The 20089-nt window shown below is 45.6% G+C and overlaps 1 protein-coding gene and 2 pseudogenes across 1 annotated transcript; all 3 read left to right on the forward strand.

Moving 5' to 3' along the window:
• The first annotated feature begins 8575 nt into the window (after positions 1–8575).
• On the forward strand, positions 8576–11294 carry LOC112903232 (sex determination protein tasselseed-2-like). The gene is made up of 3 exons (XM_025972464.1): positions 8576–8759; positions 9014–9085; positions 10146–11294. The coding sequence occupies exons 1-3, from the start codon at positions 8731–8733 to the stop codon at positions 10972–10974; spliced, it is 930 nt and encodes a 309-aa protein (XP_025828249.1). The 5' UTR covers positions 8576–8730; the 3' UTR covers positions 10975–11294.
• On the forward strand, positions 11065–12483 carry LOC112903758 (annotated as a pseudogene).
• A 672-nt stretch (positions 12484–13155) lies between these two features.
• LOC112903759 lies at positions 13156–19871 on the forward strand (annotated as a pseudogene).
• Positions 19872–20089: the final 218 nt, after the last annotated feature.

The following is a 20089-nucleotide window of genomic DNA, read 5'->3' on the forward strand; positions in this document are numbered from 1 at the left end:
AAGACCGCGGCACTGTAGGGCTAACGCACGGCACAAGGGGCACCCCTTTTCGTTCCGTGTCCCTTATAGTGGCCCTTTGCTGTTCAGGACGTGTACCTAGAAAGAAGGCTGTGACTAGTATATATGTTATTGTTAGTAGCATGTAGTGCATTATTTTGTAACATTTGTCCCCCCTGTGCCCGTGTGTTGAGGAACTGTTGTTGAGCACTGGAGCAAGAAAGAAGATCTCCTTCTAATGAAAAAGCATTTGAAATTAAGGGCGTGGTGGAGATATATCAGATCCCCTACAAAAAAACTCAACATGGCATTGAAGCTAGGTCTTCCTTATCTGGGAGAGAGACTGCTGATTCAAGGAGATGAATGTTTTTTTTGTGTGTATACTTTCTTGCATATATAAAAGGTTAAAAAAGAAAGAAAACTCATGTCAATTATGAGCTTGTGAATCTTATAAGGGTGAGTACATTTATGTTGTCTAATAGGCGGTCTCATGTATTGCCACGTAATACTAAGATGGCGTAACAGACAACTTCTATAATAGATTGTCTGTTTACTTATCTCATAGTAATTTATAATAAATTCATGACTCCTAAATTTATGCACGAGCCCAATCAAATCTTTTACATATTTTGACTTTATAGCTTTTTATGTTACAGTGGTGTTTTGCACTAAACTATATATTACTTCTGATTCCAATAATGATAGCAAATTAGACACAAGAAGTATCATACATATAGATAGATATTCAAATGGAATATTTATTATATACTATTTGGTAAAAAAAGATCACATGTGCGTGGTGGGCATGGGCGACGAGGACGGGCGCCATTTGGGGCAGCGACCGGGGGAGTCATGTGCTCTGCCGTCGTGCAAGTCGTCGTGAGCTGGGTTGTGGGAGGGGGATGCTGTGGATTGAGATCGATGATCTTGATCTATTCTTATTCTTGTACGTGGGGAGGCAACATATGGAGGAGGCATCATGGAACTAGCGGAAAATAAATTTTGGCTTCACGCTGTAGAATTGATTTCACGCGCAAAGCAGGGAAAACGAGCAGTTTGGCGTTGCAGATCTACGGAAGAGGAAAAATCGGCCTGCCAAGACGACGATGAGCGTACAACCATCGCCGAGTTCTCTCATAGAGCGAAAATATCGTGGATGAACCTGTTGTTTCACGAAACAACGACTTTTGTCTCTCTCCTCTCCCTCTCCCTCTCCTCCACCTCAGCAAAAAATCCTATGTGACTCTGCAGTCAGAGCATGAGACAGCTTATGAACTGCTGACTTGGAACAATAGACTTACCCTAAGTAAATTGCTTACCTTTTTTCATCAACTTAAGTGTTCAGATGAACTGATCGGTGTAGGCGACTTAATACGCACGTCCATCCTATCTAAGGAGTTGGGTGCAACCGCTGAGCATGTATGTTCTGTAGGCGGTGCCACCTCAATACCCAGACCACATTTGCACCTGGATGCGTCTATCTTCTGCAGGCGGATCGTATCGGTTGCCCACTGCAACATGTAAATGTCCATTAAGGGTGCGTTTGGTTAGAGAGCGAAGTAGAACGGAGCCGTTCCATTCTACTTTTGCAGATGTTTGGTTGCTAGACTTGTGGAGCGGAGCGGCTCCCGATAGGAATATTCTCGTCAGATGCCGAACGAGCCCGCTCCAAAAAAATCGGGCGGATGGAACCGCTCCGCTTCGGACTCGCTCCTGCCTCGCTCTCCCGTCTCTATGCATAGGTTGACTCTTCAACCAAACATAGGATGGAGCCACTCTGTTCCAGTTCACTCTGCAACTAAATAAAAAACAGAGCCGCTCCGTTCCAGTTTACCAAACATAGAACAAAGCGGCTCGGTTCCTAGAATCTAGGACGGAATCGCTCCGTTCCACTTCGCTCGCTCAACCAAAGGCTACCTAAGTTTACTGCACCAATCCTTTCGATCGCTCCAACTGATTTTTTTTTCTTGTGCTTGCGCGCGCGCGTATGCATCCCTGTTCCTGACTCCTGCTCGGTGGCGTCTGATCCTCCGGTCCAGTAGAGGCCCCAGGCACGCAGAGCGCAGGACCGGACAACTACCATGCTGGTGTTGCCGGCGTGTGGGGCCATGCGTGCGTGCGTGCCAGGCTATGTCCACAGTCCACACGGGTCTATGTGCTGCAGTCAGGCACGTCGTAGATAGCTAGAAGATGTAGCAACGTGCGCGCCCAGCTGACCCATGCATGGATAGATAATGCACGGGCCTAGCTGATGATGAGACAGGTGCCTGCCGGCCGGCGTTCATCTCTCTCACTCACTCAGTCATCGGACAGCGGCCGTGTTGCCGTTGCCGTCGTTGAAGGGCCGTGTGCACGCGCCACCCGCGTGTGTGTGAGACAGAAGAATGGCCGCGACTGGAAGGGCACACCGCTGCCAGTAATTCGTTTCGTCCAAGCGTCGGTCATCTCGTTGCGCACGCAAAAGATCACATCCGTGCAGTGGTCGATAGCTCGTCCTGTCAGTCGTGCACACTGCAAGTTGCATTCAATGACAACCACGTACACACAGCCGCGCCGCGCTCTTTGTTCAGGGATAGAAAACTTAATTTCTTTACACGGTCGTCTCAGAGTAAGGCCCGTTTGGCGCATGTTCAGTTTCTCCTGAAACAGATGCTGAAGCAGCTTTTTAGAAGTAGCTTCTCTGATAACTGTTTTCAAAATTAATTTGGCGAAACCTGAACAAATGGAAGAAGCTAGAGTAAGCTACAATTTTCGGCTTCTCCTCCCCAGTGTAAGCTGAAAACAGCTACACCAGATGCTCCATAGATGAAACTGCTAGGGGGCTTAAGGAGAAGGTGCGGGATGCAAGAAAAAGGGTGCAGATGCGAGTGCAGCTACATGGTGGAAGGAGAAGATGGAACTAGGCTAGATCTAGATATGGATCAGTGGTTGCGGCGGCGGCTGTAAAATATGGGAAGACGAAGGGTTCTCACAGTGTGTAAGTGACTGGAAAGTAAGTTAACCCTAAATTACCGCACGATTAAATAACCAGTGGAGAACTCAGTTTCACTGTGTAGAAGTTGAAGAGTTTTTTTGAAAAATAATTTATTTTGAGAGGTAACTTAGGATAATTTTGGGGAAGTTATTTGATTAACTATTTTTTCAGGGATTTTATCCCCAGAAGGGGGTTTTTAAATTTCGAACCAAATTTTCCTATTTTTACCATCATTGCAAATATATAAAATACACAGTAATGTATGCCACGTTCATTTGGATCCTTTTTTTCTAAAATTTTTGAGATTTGAATTCAAGGCTCGGGGCGGTGGGATACATGTCATCGATCGCTTATTTTTTAAATTCTTTGGAAGATAACGAAAGAAGATTCAAGACTAATTTGGCCCTTAGCCTTATTCTTTGATTCAACCTAAGGCTCGCAGGCTACTCCATATGGAGTGCAATTTTTATCACACCCCGTATAAAAGAAGACTTGAAACTACTCGGGGCATGAGCACCTCATTGCCTCGAAGCAGCCAAGGAAGTACTTGGAAGACAATTCCAAGATGAAGTTTCACAAGAATTAAAGATGATTTCTGAAGTACTTGAAAGCATGCAGTACTCGATTACGAAGAGCTCGGGGGCTTATTAGGTCCGGAGCTACGGGATTGCGCATATGGCATATAATATTCTAGAATAAGGAATAGGGCATGTCCCGTACCTTATATCTGTTGTACTCGGATACGAGTAGAACTAGCCAGTACAGATGGAAACTACCCAAGTAGTACTCGGGTAGAACTCCTAAGCTAGTATCGATCTAGGATTCCATGTAATCATATCCCCCCGGAGTATATAAGGGCGGGTAGGGATCCCTCCAAACCAATCTACATCCAAGGCAATATAAATCATCATACAAGATGTAAGGTATTACGCACATCGCGGTCCGGACCTATCAAAACCTTATGTTGCTTGCACCTTTGAGTTCCAGATCTCGGCGACACGCTGCCTACAAATCTACTACCTTAGGGTATACCTAGGTAGGTTTGCCGGTAAAACACCGACAGGGTTACCTTTACGCCTTTCAGTCTTCACATAAGTCGTCTTCCGAGTAGTTTTGCGGCATCCAACCCCTGAGCTTATGAGTCAGGAGAGCTAAAGGAGCCATGTCTAGTAGTGATTGGCGGCCAGCCCCTAAGCCTGGGAGCTAATGGAGCCTCGTCGAGTAGTTATTAGCATCTAGCCCCCGAACCTAGGAGCTGGCGGAACTATGATGGCATGTCATGCAGCCTAGAGAGTTGTCGCCGAAGCTCGATCTGAAAAAAGATAATGCATACATTATGTAGCATAATGCAAAGATACCAAAATTTATTCGGTAATAATGCGAAAATACCAAAATTTATTCGGTGTAAAAATGAAGTTGCCGTGTTGAGCTCTTGGTTTAGGCCATTTAAATCCCCCCGAGTAGCCCACCTCTTACGTTTAATCACCTGGTCCCCAATCTAGCCTTCGCTTATATCGTGTATGAGTTGCTTAGGTCAAGACCAAAGACTCGAGGCTTCACGGATTAAGGCGAAATACCACCCGAGCAGATTAGCGACCAAAAAGAGAGGACAACGAGCATAAATAAGTAGTCGGCATGCGACAAAGAGAATGCGCGTTGCGCAAAAAGTAGGTGGCAAAGTGTAGCTCTGGAGGGTTTTATTGCCCGTTAGGAGACATACACATATAAGAAGCCGATCTTGCGGAGAACAAGTCGATGAAGGTATAAGTCCCTTAGCTTGATTTTTGACGATTGTCGACGAAGTCGTGGCAGTTGTTGATGGAGCCGCAAAAGTTTGTTGATGAAGATGACTAGTTTGATGAAGGTTTGTTGACGAAGGTTTATTGACAGTGTGAGGCCCGCTCCCAACTAGTTTTCTAGTCGAGACGAGTAGTCGAAGTAGTCGTCGGCGGGTCACCGAGCGTCCTCGCGGAGTCAAAGTAGTAGCGGCATGTCGATGTTGCGGCGCGAGCTAAGGTTAGAGTCTTTGTTGAAATAGATCATCCAAGTCCTTTTCTAATATGGATAGGGACTCGAACTGTAGCGCCTCCCAATAAATGGTGGCTGTAATGTGAAGTCCGAACGGAGACTCGAGTTCGGACCCATTGTGACTAGGAACCGAGTTGGGCCTGGATTCGCTCTCGCGATTTCTGATTAGATTGGAAATTTGGATTTCACTGAGATTGTCGGTGAGTTTGTCAATGTCATGGCTGGATGTTGGCGTTGATGCCTCCGGCACCCTAGGGTCGCGAGGTGGCTGTCGAAGCTACCAGAGCCATTGGCGATGCAGATCCAGGAGCCGAAGACGAAAGCCGCACCTTTTTCCAGCGCGACGGCGAGGTTGAACATGCTATCGAGCTCGTCAGGGGATCTTTGATGAACACCCCTACCTGGCGTGGTAGCTGTCGGTGTTTTACTGGCAAGCCTACCTAGGGATACTCTAAGGTATTAGACTTGTAGGCAAGGTGTTGCCGAGATTAGAAACTCGAAGGTGTAAGGAACACAAGGTTTAGATAAGTTCGGGCCACGATGTGCGTAATACCCTACATCCTATATGGTAGTTTGTATTGCCTTGGATTGGGTTATTGTTGTGTTGTCTCTTTGAAGGGGGTCCCTGCCTGCCCTTATATATTCTTGGGGATAGGGTTGCAGATATCCTAGCCGAATACAAGCCTAGGAGTCCTATCCGAGTACTACTCGAGTAGTTTTCTTTTATTCCAACTAGTCCTACTCGCATTCGAGTGGGATATGCCCCATCCCTTATTTTAAAATATTCTATGCCATGTACGCAGTCCCGTGACCTCGGGTCTGACCATTGTAGTTCTCGAACCGGCCGTCAAATTTAAATTCTGATTGCACGATTGTATTTCTTTTGAAAAGATCTTCAAAACAAGACGCCACTTGCATATGTTTCAACAATATCTTTTAAATACACATAAATTGCTTAAGTAGATTAGAAAAATACCAACATAAATCAGTAAAAATGCTCAATTAACTTGCTAAAGTTACCTATCATTGATCATGCAATAAACATCCATCTACTCCAACACAATTGTTTGCCATCATCCTCTAATCATATTATCCAATTATCTTCTAAATATCAACATCAATATCCACTTAATTAAACTCAGGCGAGTCAAGCAACATTTTGTAAAATGATGAGAAACTTTTGCAAAATTCTTAGGCAAATTAGAATACACTAAAAAGCATTTCCTCACATGAAAAATATATCTTTGAAATATAATAGTGTCGGATCTTGTTTTGAAGTTTTTATTGAAACAGAGTGCAACTACATCATCGGATTTTGATTTAGACGCTCGATATTGAAACTACGGTCTTTTTTTTTGAAATCGTGTATTCTGTACATGATGCGGAAGTTGAGCAGTGGAGTGAAAAAAACTGCCAAGATAGAACATCATGAGCGGCCGTACGGCATGCCTACCATACGGCTGGCCGTACATTAGCCAAGTCCTTTTTTTTTTAGCTTGTAGTAGAACTCATCTCTAAAACAGGGTCGGGAGCAACGTAAGCCTATAAGATCACGAAGTGCATTTTACTTTGGAAAAGTCAAACTTTATGTATTTTGATCCACAATTAGCCGGTCAATCTATATTTTTGTGTAATAAAAACACATACTATATTGTGTTTAAGTATGCAATTATACAAGAACAGATCTCCAAATGCTCTAACAATGTATTCCTTTTGTAACTATATATAAACAATACAATGCCTGAGAAATCAAGTATCTAGTAAAACGTAAATTTGGTGAGTAGATTAAAATAAAAAATGGCTTGTGTATGCTTGATGAATACGAATTTAGGAAAAAAAATACAATGCAACTTGTTACCGACGAATGCTAGCGTTTTCAAACTTTACGGTAATTAGCCTCGACCAGGTAGCTCGCAATGCTGCCCTAGCTCCGCACATAAGCTACCTGATAACAGACAGGCCATGGACGTCCTTCATTATAAGTTAGATTGCCTAGGATACTATACATGTGGTCCTGCAGATACAAAATTACCCACTCTCAAGGCTTTATATATAAGCTCCAAAGAGTCGTTAAATCACCAATATATTTTCCCATAAGCCACCCAAATTTTAGTTTCAGTTCTGTCTACTTATCTTGTTTTAAGAACGGGCCGGGTATGAATTACTGACTTGTTTAACCATTTGCTGCTGTGCTTCTTGTTCGTAGTATATCCTGACTGTTGATGTTCAGCTAACGCAGATTATGTCGGCATCACAATGAGAAATTCTCTCTTATTTATTGTTATTTCCTGAGTTTCCGCCTCTGCTTAAAGCACTAGTGCTTTGCCAAAGTGTCAAACTTTTTGAACACACATCACCTGCTCAATTCACAAGTATCGTAGTCAGTAAAGTCTTGGAAGTCGATCTGTTTCTAGACGAGTTCTTTTGGACGTCTCTATCTCCAAGCGTGCATACTTGAATTTGGTCATAATGTAGATAATCAGCGTGCATATAATATGTAAATATTTCCCCTCTTTTTGATGTTTCCCCAAGTTCTGGACCTATATACACGTTCAATGAACAAAAAAAATGCATGCACATATATACCAGATGTTTGAATGGTATATACTATTTATTTATATAAAGTTTATATATGTTTGTCAGAAAATGTGCAAATATCCATGCATACCCAACAGACAAATTTACTAACAGGATGTTGTGTCGTATTTCAGTATTTATGAAGTAGAGTGGATCATAAATACATTTTAACTAAATTATGCCAGCAAAGGCTTGAGCAACACCTTTGGCTTGGTATCAAGATTTAGTTATATGCACTAGTCATTTCATCGAAATTCTGAGCTACCAAAGAAATGTGTGGAAATTTCGTAGTCATACTTCCGCAACATTATTTAAATCCCTGTTACCCTTTCTTGGTATTTCAAACACAAGCTTGGTTAGCATATTGCAGCAGATATATGCATCTCTTGTCTGTTCTCTTTTATTTGTTAGATGGCGTGTCTTTGTATGTCAGTGCTGGTCTCCACTCATTAATTGTGTGTTGTGATCGGTTAAGTGAACTGACCACCACGGTGCACATGGCATGTACTTATGTGTAGTACACACAAATAATTTGTTGCCGCATCTGCCTAAATTAGTGGTAGCTCCATCTGCAGCTCTCTCAACAGCTGGTCAAAACAAGGGAATGTTAAGGGGGCACAAGCATCGTGCTTTTTTCAGTCTGTTTGATTGGTCTTCTCTCCTATCAAACAAGTCAACAACACGTTTCGTTCCACAGTCCACACACAGCCGAATTCCATCACACTCATGCACACACACAGTGGCTTCCGGAGAATCAGAGCCAGCACACAGCCTTAGTTAGCCTTCAATTCTGCCTCCGGCCAGATTGAAGAGATGAGCCCAATAATGGCATGCATGGACCAAAAACTAAAGGTTTTAGTAGGAATTAATTTTCTTAGGTCACCAAATTGTCCCTGTATTATAAATACAGTGGTTGGTTGCACTTGCACAGAAGAGAGAGAGAGAGAGAGAGAGAGAGAGAGAGAGAGAGAGAGAGAGAGAGAGAGAGAGAGAGGTGGCCTCAAGCTCTTCTAGTTATTATATAAAGAGGCAGTAGCTGAAGCTCCAAACGCTCCAACATCCCTCATCTCCTCTCTCATACACACGAGAGCAGCCATCATCCTCTCTCTCTCTCTCTAGTCTCAACTAGCAAGGAAGAACAAGAGCAGATCGACATGATGCACCGGCTCGTCGGCGAAGCTAGGTACTCATGGCACTATATCTATCCCTGTCGGCATCTCATCCATCTCAGGCTAAACTTTGATCCCAAAGATTACATGTTTTTGGTTTTTGCAAAAAGAAATCTCTTTCTGCTAGTGCTTCGCATGTTTTCCCTCTCGATCCAAAAGAGATGCATTAGCGACGATAATCCTGTCCCGTAATTGTCGATCCGTATACGTATAGGGCACGCCATTAACACGCGGAGACTCTGATGCGGTGGTCCGTTGATCTTTTCAGGAGAAGGGCGGCTCCGGTGATGGCCGGCGGAGAGCGGTGGCTGTCTGCGGCGGCCGAGGCCAACCGAGGAAGGTGAGAGGAAACACCACACTCACACTGTACTGCTAGGACCATGCATCCCGCTCTTACATTAAGTTAAGGCATTACTACTAGTCTACTAGCCAGGAGGGAGCCAGCTACCATTTGATGCAGAAACTTTGGTGTTATCTGCTTAATGAGATCTCTCCAGGGTGTTAAGATTCCAGGACGGCCGCTGTTAATGCAGCTACCGGCACTGTTGTGTCATGTGATTGATCTCAGCCTCTCAGTGAGACAGTGAGAGAGAGAGAGAGCCAGAGTGTACCAGATGAGACTTGAGAGAGAGGGGGGGGGGGGGGGGGCGGGGGCGGGGCGGATGTGTGGGCCCGCGTGTACGTTTGCTTGTGAGTTGGAAGCACGGCAGCTTCCAAGAACAGTGAGGCCCTGCTGTTTCCAAAGGGCAGGGCCAGCCAGCCAACAGTGATGTCAGTCAGGCCCCTTTTGCCAATGCCAAGAATCTTCCCGTTAACCACGCGCGAGGGTTTCCTGGATTTCTCAGCCAACGGCCAACCCACCAATTGTTTAGTCTGGCACTGTCTGCTCCCTGTCTTTGCAAATTTCCGAGCTTGTTTAGCTGCTCTGAACTCAATTGCTCAAAGCATTTCAAATTCCATCCCAATTCACGCACATGAATAAAAAATGCAACATTTTTTTCACAAAAAAGAAGAAAGAAACAAGCATTCTGGATTTCCCCATTTTTCTGCATGTTTTTCCTTTATTTATGCACCAAATGGTAGCAAATTCCTGCACTGTATGCATTTATTTTTCTAGAAAATAGTTTTATTATTATGTTTATGGTGCATACCCGAGTTATTTATTTACTGTAAAACTTACTGATTTTTCTTGCTTGTTGTTTCCTCACATTTTTTTCCCCATCTCAATGCTCACAGGATTGTTTTGTGCCGTGTGCCCCTCTTTGTCATTTGCTTTTAAGTTTTTAATTAACTACTAGTTGTGCAAGTTTCGATGTACATTTTTTCTAATCAAGCCCCCAACAAGCCTCGCATACTCAATTCCGAGTCAATTCTGACACCAAACACTTAATTCTGCACAGGCTCGAGGGTAAGATTGCACTGGTCACCGGTGGCGCGAGCGGGCTCGGGAAGGCAGCGGCCCACGAGTTCATCCAGGAGGGCGCGCAGGCCGTGATCCTCGCGGACATCAACTCCGAGCTGGGCCCCGAGACCGCGCGAGAGCTGGGCCCGAAGGCCCACTTCGTGCCCTGCGACGTCGCCGTCGAGGACAGCGTCGCCGCGGCCGTGGACGCCGCCGTGGCGCGGCACGGCCGGCTGGACGTCATGCTCAACAGCGCCGGCGTCGTGGGCCCGCTCACCCCGGGCACGTCGCAGCTGGCCTGCCTGGACTTCGCGCAGTTCGACGCCGTCATGTCGGTGAACGTGCGCGGGACGCTGGCGGGGATCAAGCACGCCACGCGCGTCATGGCGCCGCCGGCCGGCGCCGGCGGCGGGTCCATCCTCTGCATGGCGAGCATCAGCGGCGTTCTCGGAGGGCTCGGGACGTACCCGTATTCGGTGTCCAAGTTCGCCATCGCGGGGATCGTCAAGGCCGCCGCCGCCGAGCTCTCGCGGCTCGGCGTCCGCGTCAACTGCATCTCGCCGTACGCGGTGCCGACGCCGATGGTGGTGGACCAATTCTCGGCGCTGCTCGGCCGAGCCGCCGACGAGGCGCAGGTGGCGGCCATCATCAGGGGGCTCGGGGAGCTGAGAGGCGCGACGTGCGAGGCGGTGGACATCGCCAGGGCCGCCGTGTACCTCGCCTCCGACGACGCCAAGTACGTCTCCGGGCACAACCTGGTGGTCGACGGCGGGTTCACGAGCTACAAGAACATGAACCTGCCCTTCCCTACCAAGCCACAGGAATGACTGGCCCCAGCTGATCCCCCGGTGATGATGAACTTGAGCTTGAGGTGGGTGGTGTTTGCTTTGTGTTGGTGTTAATTTCTCTGTACAAAAATGCACCTAACCGTGAGGAAGAAGAAAGAGAATGTGTGAGTTGTTGTGATCGTGGTTTAGGAGGATTGTGAGTGACTTTTGAATCCATGGAAAGTTAGTGGATTCTCTAGAAAAAGGATGTGGATTTGCAGTTAATGCTTTCTTAGTGTGGAGGAGTTGTGACCTGTGAAGCCTCAAAGGTACTAGATGTTTTATTTTCAGTCAAAAAGACCATGGCACTTTTAGTTCAACAACACGCGCCAAATGTTCAGAGTTCAGACAAAGTATTCACTCGCATTCATATGGAGTTCAACGCCATCGGATACTTTCCGGGGTTTCTAATCCAAACCTCACAGATCTTATGGCAGATTTTCATCTTCTGCCATTTATGCAACTCACACTCAGGTTTCTTCATTGCTATGTATACATATGGATCATTCTGTTGTTTCTGCAATTCTCACTGATCTTATGGCACGCAGATCTCCATCTTGATTCACAAAAATAAATTTTAAACTTTTTCCATGATTTTTTGAAGTAGATGTTTTAAGTGTCCCCCGTAATCCATACACACAATCATCAATTGGAAAAAAAAAAGTGCAGGCTTGAGGGAAAGGTTGCCCTGATCACCGGAGGGGCAAGTGGGCTTGGGAAGGCGACGGCCCACGAGTTCATCCAGGAAGACGCGGCAGCCGTGGTCATCGCGGACGACAACACGCAGCTGGGCCTTGCAGCGGCCGAGGAGCTGGGCCCTCGGGCCCACTTCGTTCCCTGCGACGTCACCGTCGAGGAGAGCGTTTCCGCAGCCGTGGACGCCGCCGTCGCGCGGCACGGGCGGCTGGACGTCATGCTCAACAGCGCGGGCGTCGCAGGCTCGCTGGCCGGCACGTCGAGGGTGGCCGAGCTCGACCTGGCCAAGTTCGACGCCGTCATGGCCGTGAACGTGCGCGGCACGCTGGCGGGCATCAAGCACGCCACGCGCGTCATGGCGGCGCCGGCCGCGGGCGCCGCCGGCGGCGCCATCATATGTATGGCGAGCGTTAGCGGCGTCCTCGGCGGTCTCGGGACGTACCCATAGTCCCATACTCGGTGTCCAAGTTCGCCGTCGCCGGGGTGGTGAAGGCCGCCGCGGTCGAGCTGTCGCGCCTCGGCGTGCGGGTGAACTGCATCTCGCCCTTCGCGGTGCCGACGCCGATGGTGGTGGAGCAGTTCTCGACCATGCTCGGCGGCGCCGCCACCGGAGAGGAGCAGGTGGCGGCCATCATCAGGGGGCTCGGCGAGCTGCAAGGCGCGACGTGCGAGGCGGTGGACGTGGCAAGGGCCGCCGTGTACCTCGCCTCCGACTACGCCAAGTACGTGTCCGGGCACAACCTGGTGGTCGACGGCGGGTTCACGAGCTACAAGCGCATGAACCTACCGTTCCCTACCAAGCCACAGGAGTGACTGACCTCGGCTGGTCCATGGTTGATGATCTTTGAGCTTTGGGGTGTGGCGTCTGCTTTCTCGTAGCAATCCTGTGCCTGTTCTTCCCCAGCAAAACTGCACCTAATAACTAGAGGAAGAAGAAAAAAAGTGTGCGAATTGTTGATCGTCCTGATCTATGTAGAGATGGGGGTTGTCAGTAACATTTGAATCCATGGGAAATGAGTCAGTAAAAAATGGTGTGCAGTTGTAGTTCCTGCTAATCTTAATGTGGAGATGTTGTGGTCTCGGTCAAAAAGACAATGTACCATGCGCGCGCAAAGTTTAGATAAAAGTATTCACTTGCATTCATTCATGTGTAGTTCTAGACCATTGCAATTCTATTCTTGCTGGGTTTACGAATCCCTAATGGGTATAACTACACTAAGATTCAATCTAACCATATATTTGGATGAGAGGATTTTTTTATTAAAAGGTTAGTGCAAGCGCATACACACCACTAGTACATGCCCAACCATAAAGTGCACCTCTTACAAACACGCCTACAGTAACTTTACCACTAAAGATTTACGCCTACAATAACTTTACCACTAAAGATTTGTGAGATCTTTCCCATAGGTGTGGCCAACATGAAACAGTTCCAGCGAGATATTTCCCAACACATGTCCAAACCCAGAGCTACAACCGCACACAATGGGTAAAAAAATGACACCTGCAAATATGATTGTACAAAGTTTCTCGATGATAGGAGTAGTGTGATCAGGGGTGCTTGTGTTGTTGATCCTTCACGTTCTTCAGCACTGGAACAATGTCCAGCTTAGCATAACAGTTCGTTGCTACTCAAATTGCACAATGCAAGGCAATGCTACAAAACAAACGGACCAAGAAAATGTGAATACTAGGCACATGATATAAATGATTGAGCATGGTTGAGATAAATGTATTCATATGAGTTAGATAAACATGTCTAAGGTTTTAATTCAAGATTATTAAAAATGTAAGAGTTATGTTAAGGTGGTGCTGAATTGTTGATCGTCCTGACTCAAACTGTTAGTCCCTAGTGTATTTTACTCGGCTCAAAGTTTATTAGGAACAAGTGTCATCGAACAAGAAGAAAGTTGTTTGAAAAGAATTTTATCTTATAGTGAGAGTTGAATGCTCTAAGACCTGAGTGGTACTACATATGAAATAAGTGATTGGAAACAAAATCATTGTTAACAAACTGTTCAAAAACAAATGCAATAGAGTCTAGTCGAGTCTAGTCGGTAGTCTAGTCATCCTCATGTAAGTGTTTTTTTTGTTGACATCTTGTGTTTGCTCGCCTCTTCTCCCTTGTGCTGAGTAGGAGTCAAACCAATACTGATCTTCTCCATGCAACCGGTGTCAGAATAGTTTGAGCAGTGTGGTGCTGTTACGTCATCTTGTTTACCAAACTTTCTCCCTACGCTCCGGTTGTTTTATTTTTTCTTCATCTTGCATTGCCATCGTCGTTCCTTTCTCTATTTCTCTCTCACTCTCACTCTTACCCACCGCTTGAGGCTTTGTCACCCGGCTTCAACCAGCCTTTTAAGATACAAAAGGCTTAATATAACTCTTACATTTTTATCATTATTAGATGCCAGGAGTTATGTCCTGGCCCCACACGCTTACTAATGCATGTACAATAAAGGCAGCAACGGTGCTTAGCTTGCTAGGGTGGGCCGTGTGTGAAACATATGTAGTGCTCGCCGAATCGGCTCGGAGATTACAACTAGAGATGAGGTCGACCAATGGGTACAATACGACTGTAACTACTTTTGCCTCTAGCAACTCCTGCTTGTGTGAATAAAAAAGAACTGAGTAGAAGAAAACAAGTCAAAAGTCTATTGGTTTCCTTGAAAATATGTAGAGAGTGTAACAAATAAAGTGGTACAAACTAAAAAGACTCCTCAAGTTTCGAAAACACAGTTAGGGTGTGTTCGTTTGCCATTAGAACCCTCTAAAATTTTTAGAGTGCTCCCCCCTTTAAAGAATCGCAGTCTTATCAGAGGCCGAATTAGAAGGCTGTTCGGTGCCGGACATCTAAAATTTAGATGTTTCGGGTTTTAGAGGGGTGAAACGAACACACCCTTAGTATTTTCCGTAACACGCAGTAGATAAAATCCCTCTAAATTATTAGGGATGCGGCTAACGTACGGTCGGCCATAAATTAGACCGACCGTACAGCTGGCTTGTTTTTGAAAAGACTGTAAAATATAGCGAGCTAAGTTTCCTCTTTTGGCAAAAAGCTGTTGTTGCTATTTTTTTCCTGCGCGCGTAGAGTTACACCGGACGGAGCACGTGCTCACACATTTTTTCTACTAGAACAATATGCCAGCTCTCTGATCTGAAATGCCACCACTCCTTCACTGGAAAAGGTAAAACTGCTAGCTCCTAGGCACGGCTGCTTGCTAGACGAAGATGACGGCACATATACTAGAACACTAAAGGAAGCATTGCATAGATGATATACTAATATGCCAGATATCAAAACTGTTACATTACTCCTAGAAATATACGTATGGTGTGGCACTAATGTTACGTTACTAGTGATCACACCAGGTGATGCAGGAGGAGCATGCAGAGCCCAGGCCTTAACAGTCTTTGGCTCTTTATAGTGAAACTGGAACATTCTGGATTTCAGATTATTGCCAGACATAATGGCAAACATCAACAAAATTTGAGACCAATCAAACTTCAGAAAAGAGGTAAGAGCAACTGAAAAGAAGAGCAACAAACCTAGAAGGAAATAAAGAAAACTATCAAGAACATTGAACCTCATGCTGATGGCAAGGCCGGCAGGATCGAAGAGTTTCGAACCAAACCAAACTAAACCAAACCAATAATCACTTCCCCACTGCACGGCATATCTTGTTGCATTGCAGGTTGCTTAATGTTGATTGCATATAGTGGTAAAGGGAGGGATCTAGTACAAGTGCTAGTAGTCGTATGTGGCATAATACTTGAGGCAACCAACCAAAAAAGGAATTATGAAATGCTCGATAAAAAATTGCCTAATGAAGTACACTGTTTTGCCTACCAAGGACCATATTGTTGCATAGTGCAGAAACATATTGTTGCCTACTCAAATGTATTGTTTTGCATAATCTGGAATCATATTATTGCCTACTGAGGAAAAAATTGCATGCAATGCTTATGTACTAATGAAAAAGTGTAAAATTTTCTAAATTGCTTCATCTGCACATATAAAATACTAGCTGGATAGTATTTAAATGCGTATTTAAATTTATTAAAATGCTGATGATGAACATGGATGCAACCAATTCCAGACCTGCTAGATAAAAACTATATATCATCCATCTAGAAATGCAGAAAGCTAATGGCCATACAGAAAAAAGCTACCAGCCATGCAGAAAAATAAATAGAGTAAAAGAAGATGGATCAATGTAAGTTTAATCTAAAAACACTGAAAATAAAATTAGATAAGGAAGGCTGTTTGTGGATGCCATGAACAGATCACATGGCTTGTCCATATCACAAAATGAAACATCCAGTGTCACATGAAGGGCATGATCCTTCAATCATATTTTAAAAATTTAGATTCCTCACTAGGTGATGGTTTATTTGTCTAGTATGATGATTTTACCTACCACACAATAGATAAGAAAAAAGCTATGTTGATTACTGAAATGGTGACAACACATCCAACAACCCCAATTCATAAGAACTGAACATCACGTGGCATTCATATATTTGGGATGGAAAACAAAATAATCTTATGTAGTCATATAAACTGGAACCCAATCGATTAGTACATATGGCTAGTAACACACGATGGACAAGCATAAAACCAAGTCAATGGTATCAATCAACAAAATGAGTCCAAGAATCAGGGTGAGATATTCATTTCACTTGTAGCAATATACACATGATATTGCTAAAGCAGAACACAAAAAATGCTAAACTAAAATGAATAATTGCATGTTCATTTAGCATAAGTTGCCTACATGAAATCCAAAAGGCTGATGAGTAGGAACACTGAAAAATGCTAGAATAATCAGAATGCAAAAAATGCTAAACCAAGATTAATAAATTGATCAATGATTTAGCAAAAGTTGCTATGGCTGAATCATGGATTACCAAGAGAGCATTAGGATGGAATAAAATGCCTAGACAATAGAAAAGATAACGTTGGTGTCAACAGTTCAATAAGTGCATTGACACCATTGGGGCCGACCGCCATGGCAACTGTGGAGTGGCAGCCTCTAGGAAGAACACAAGATTTGAGGGCAGACACAAATCTCTTTGTTGACTGCACCTTTCTGTGCACCACTTCCCTAGAGCTCTTTGATTTTTCACTCCCCACTGCATCTAAAACATCAGAAAACAATCAAGGCACGTACTGGCAATGAATTTATGCAGGGGACCAAAAGACTACATGAAGCAAAATTGACTAAAAAACAGCACGATCTCACCCCTCACCTGATCCTTTGAAGCACACTCTTGCCACTCAGCCTGGAACTTCTTCAGCAACAACCTTAGCAGCCAAAGACAGTAGAATCAACTTGATTGAAATAGTAAAATTTTCTAGTTCAAAATGTAGAATTTCCTGGTTGACAAACATGATGAATTGGAAAAAAAGGATTCAATGGATTTTGTATTAAAATCTGGTTCTGCAAACTACATTACTAACTTATATAGGATCTAGTCCTATGGTTCTACAAGTTATGGAATATGTGTCATGTCAAAACTGATCCAATACTTGCCATATTATATTTATGTTGATTCTATGGATTTGCTTCAAATCTCATGGGAGATGATCTTAAGCAGAATAGCAAAAAAATGAAAATCACAAACATAGGAACAATGGGGATACAAACCTGATGACACACGCCTCTGCAAAAATCCTAGAGTTGAACTCCTCACTCCCAGTGACTTATTAAAGATCCCAAATCTGACATCAGCATCTAGACAGTGGCGCTACATTGGTGGCAGAAATTAGAACATAGAACTGATTTTTAATGTAAATGACCTTGAAAAAAAAATCTTATGCACCTGGAGAAAATATTCGTCATGCTCCTCGCCGCTCGTTGCGATGAAGACTTCGTTGCCTGTGGCCAACCCTCCTCCATGACCCTTCCCCTCGGACAGGTGAAAAAAATTCCCCAAATCCTCTCATCCGCGAACCCTAGATGATGGCGTTCTCCAGATTTGAGTAGGTCTGGGTCCCCTCCTTACCGTCCTTTGGTGTATCGCTCGGAATCGCATCCCTGGTCGCCAGCGGCCGCTCGATCCACCGGTGATTTCACCTGGGATTGGTTGGGAAAAATAGATGAGAAGAGAAGAGAGAGGACGTGAGAGGGAGGTTGGAATTTCTGTACGAGAAGGACCTATCTGACTACCTCATCACTCACCATCGGGCCACCCGAGCACGGCTTCCATGGCTCCAACCATCTGACGTGGTTGCCAAGCGAACGCGAGACGTGAGAAGAGAGAACATGCAGGAGGCGAGAGGAAGCAGGTGCGATGTGAGGGCGACAAAATGCGGCAGATGCGGTGCCTAGGTGTTGAAAATCACCTCCCACCCTGGACCTTTGATCGTGTAACAAACGGTGGATGGATCTGGCCGTTCCAGACGATAAAATTACGGCCGGCCAGATTAGAGTCATTATCAAATTATTAGGATATAAATCCGCTGTATTGTTTCCGCTCAACTACGGAATCACATCCTGGTTCAACTCCAGCAAGAAGTGTCGTCGTGTCCGATCGAAGCTGATGAGTCCGCCCGTCCAAGTAGCATACGACTCGGCCGCTATGTCGTACCAGAGATATCAATAAACTAAAGCCACTACAATCCATCAAACAAAGATTCTCGGCTAGGTCAAGCTCACCATCGGCTGCGTCAGTTTGTCGGAGTTGGAGGGTGGCGGCGCCGGGGAAGATATCATTGGTCCCTCCCAGACGTATGATGCTCCACCTCTACAAACCCAGGATGACCCGTTCACGCAGACGCCTCCTCCGCCTCGTCCTTACCGTGCTCCAGATGCACTCATGTACTTGGAGGGGCACATACGCCGACGGCCTAGGACTAGGGAGGGAGGAACAAGAGAGCGCGAGGATCGGGACAGGCGGCGTAGATACTCCTGATTCGGTGGACTCTGTATATTTAAATTATTTTTTATATCATACTATTTTATTTTTAATGGCTTGATGTATCGTACTGTCGTAATATTTGGATTCTACGTTGCAAAACGTTATCGCTTAACCATCTTCATACGAGTTTTAGATACCGTAATCTTCTTTGTAAAATTGAACTAAAATTTATATGTATACAAAAGAGTATGGCGAATAAATCTTGTATTCAAAAAAGTATAAATTTTAAATAGTTTGTAAAACATAAATTCGAACAATAAATAAGAATTTGGATTCTACGTTGCAAACATTATCGGTTAACCATCTTCATACGAGTTTTAGATACCATAATCTTATTCGTAAAATTGAACTAAAATGAAAAACAAATTAATTAGTCTAATTATGATTAATTAGTATTTTAGGCGGTCAGACCGCCAGCACCGAATTTTTACCCAGTGTGGGCGGTCTGACCGACGCGGCACCTCCCGCCCATCCAACGGGCGGGATGCCGTCCGCACTGTAGGGGCCCCGCACCTCCGGCCCGTTGGGTGGGCGGGATGCCTTTGCCGCCGCGGGAGGGGTCTCTTTACGAATAAAAAAAGTTTCTTATTTGCGAAGAGGCCCTCAGGAGGGGACTGGAAAAAGATTTGGCACCTCCCGCCCGTTCGATGGGCGGGAGGTACCTATTTTTGAAAATTTTCCAAATTGGCACCCTTTTTTGAATTTATTTTTTAACCCCTTTTTTAAAAAATACTAGTCATCGCGGACGTCAACTCAAAGTTGGGCCTTGCAACGGCAGAGGAGCTGGGCCCTCGGGCCCACTTCGTTCCCTGCGACGTCACCGTGGAGGAAAGCGTCGCCGCGGCCGTGGACGCCACCGTCGCGCGGCACGGCCGGCTGGACGTCATGCTCAACAGCGCCGGCGTCGCCGGCTCGCTGGCCGGCACGTCGAGGGTGGCCGAGCTCGACCTGGCCAAGTTCGACGCCGTCATGGCCGTGAACGTGTGCGGCACGCTGGCGGGCATCAAGCACGCCACGCGCGTCATGGCGGCGCCGGCCGCGGCGGCTCCATCGTCTGCATGGCGAGCGTGAGCGGCGTCCTCGGCGGCCAGGGGACGTACCCGTACTCGGTGTCCAAGTTCGCCATCGCCGTGCGAGGCGGTGGAGTGGCAAGGGCCGCCGTGTACCTCGCCTCCGACAACGCCAAGTACGTGTCCGGGCGCAACCTGGCGGTGGACGGCGGCTTCACGAGCTACAAGCGCATGCACCTGCCGTTCCTTTCCAAGCCACCGGAATGACTGGCCGCAGCTGATGATATTGTTTCCAAGCCACCGTTCCGCAGGTGGTGTTTCCTTTCTGTTATTGTTTCTTTTTGTACAAAACTGCACCTATCCATGATAAAAAGAGAGAGAATGTGTGCATTGTTGATTGTCGTGATCTATGTTTAGAAGGGTTGTGAGGCTGACTTTTCAATCTATGAAAAGTTAGTGGATTCAGTACAAAATGGAGTGTATTT

Source organism: Panicum hallii, chromosome 8 (genome assembly GCF_002211085.1).
Source record: "Panicum hallii strain FIL2 chromosome 8, PHallii_v3.1, whole genome shotgun sequence".
NCBI lineage: Eukaryota > Viridiplantae > Streptophyta > Magnoliopsida > Poales > Poaceae > Panicum > Panicum hallii.

Excerpts from the sequence above, each read along its gene's own strand:
- LOC112903232 (XM_025972464.1), top strand. The coding sequence starts at position 8,731 with ATGATGCACCGGCTCGTCGGCGAAGCTAG. Across the intron at positions 8,760-9,013 it reads CGGCTCGTCGGCGAAGCTAG|GAGAAGGGCGGCTCCGGTGA; the intron begins GTACTCATGGCA and ends TGATCTTTTCAG. Across the intron at positions 9,086-10,145 it reads GCCGAGGCCAACCGAGGAAG|GCTCGAGGGTAAGATTGCAC; the intron begins GTGAGAGGAAAC and ends AATTCTGCACAG.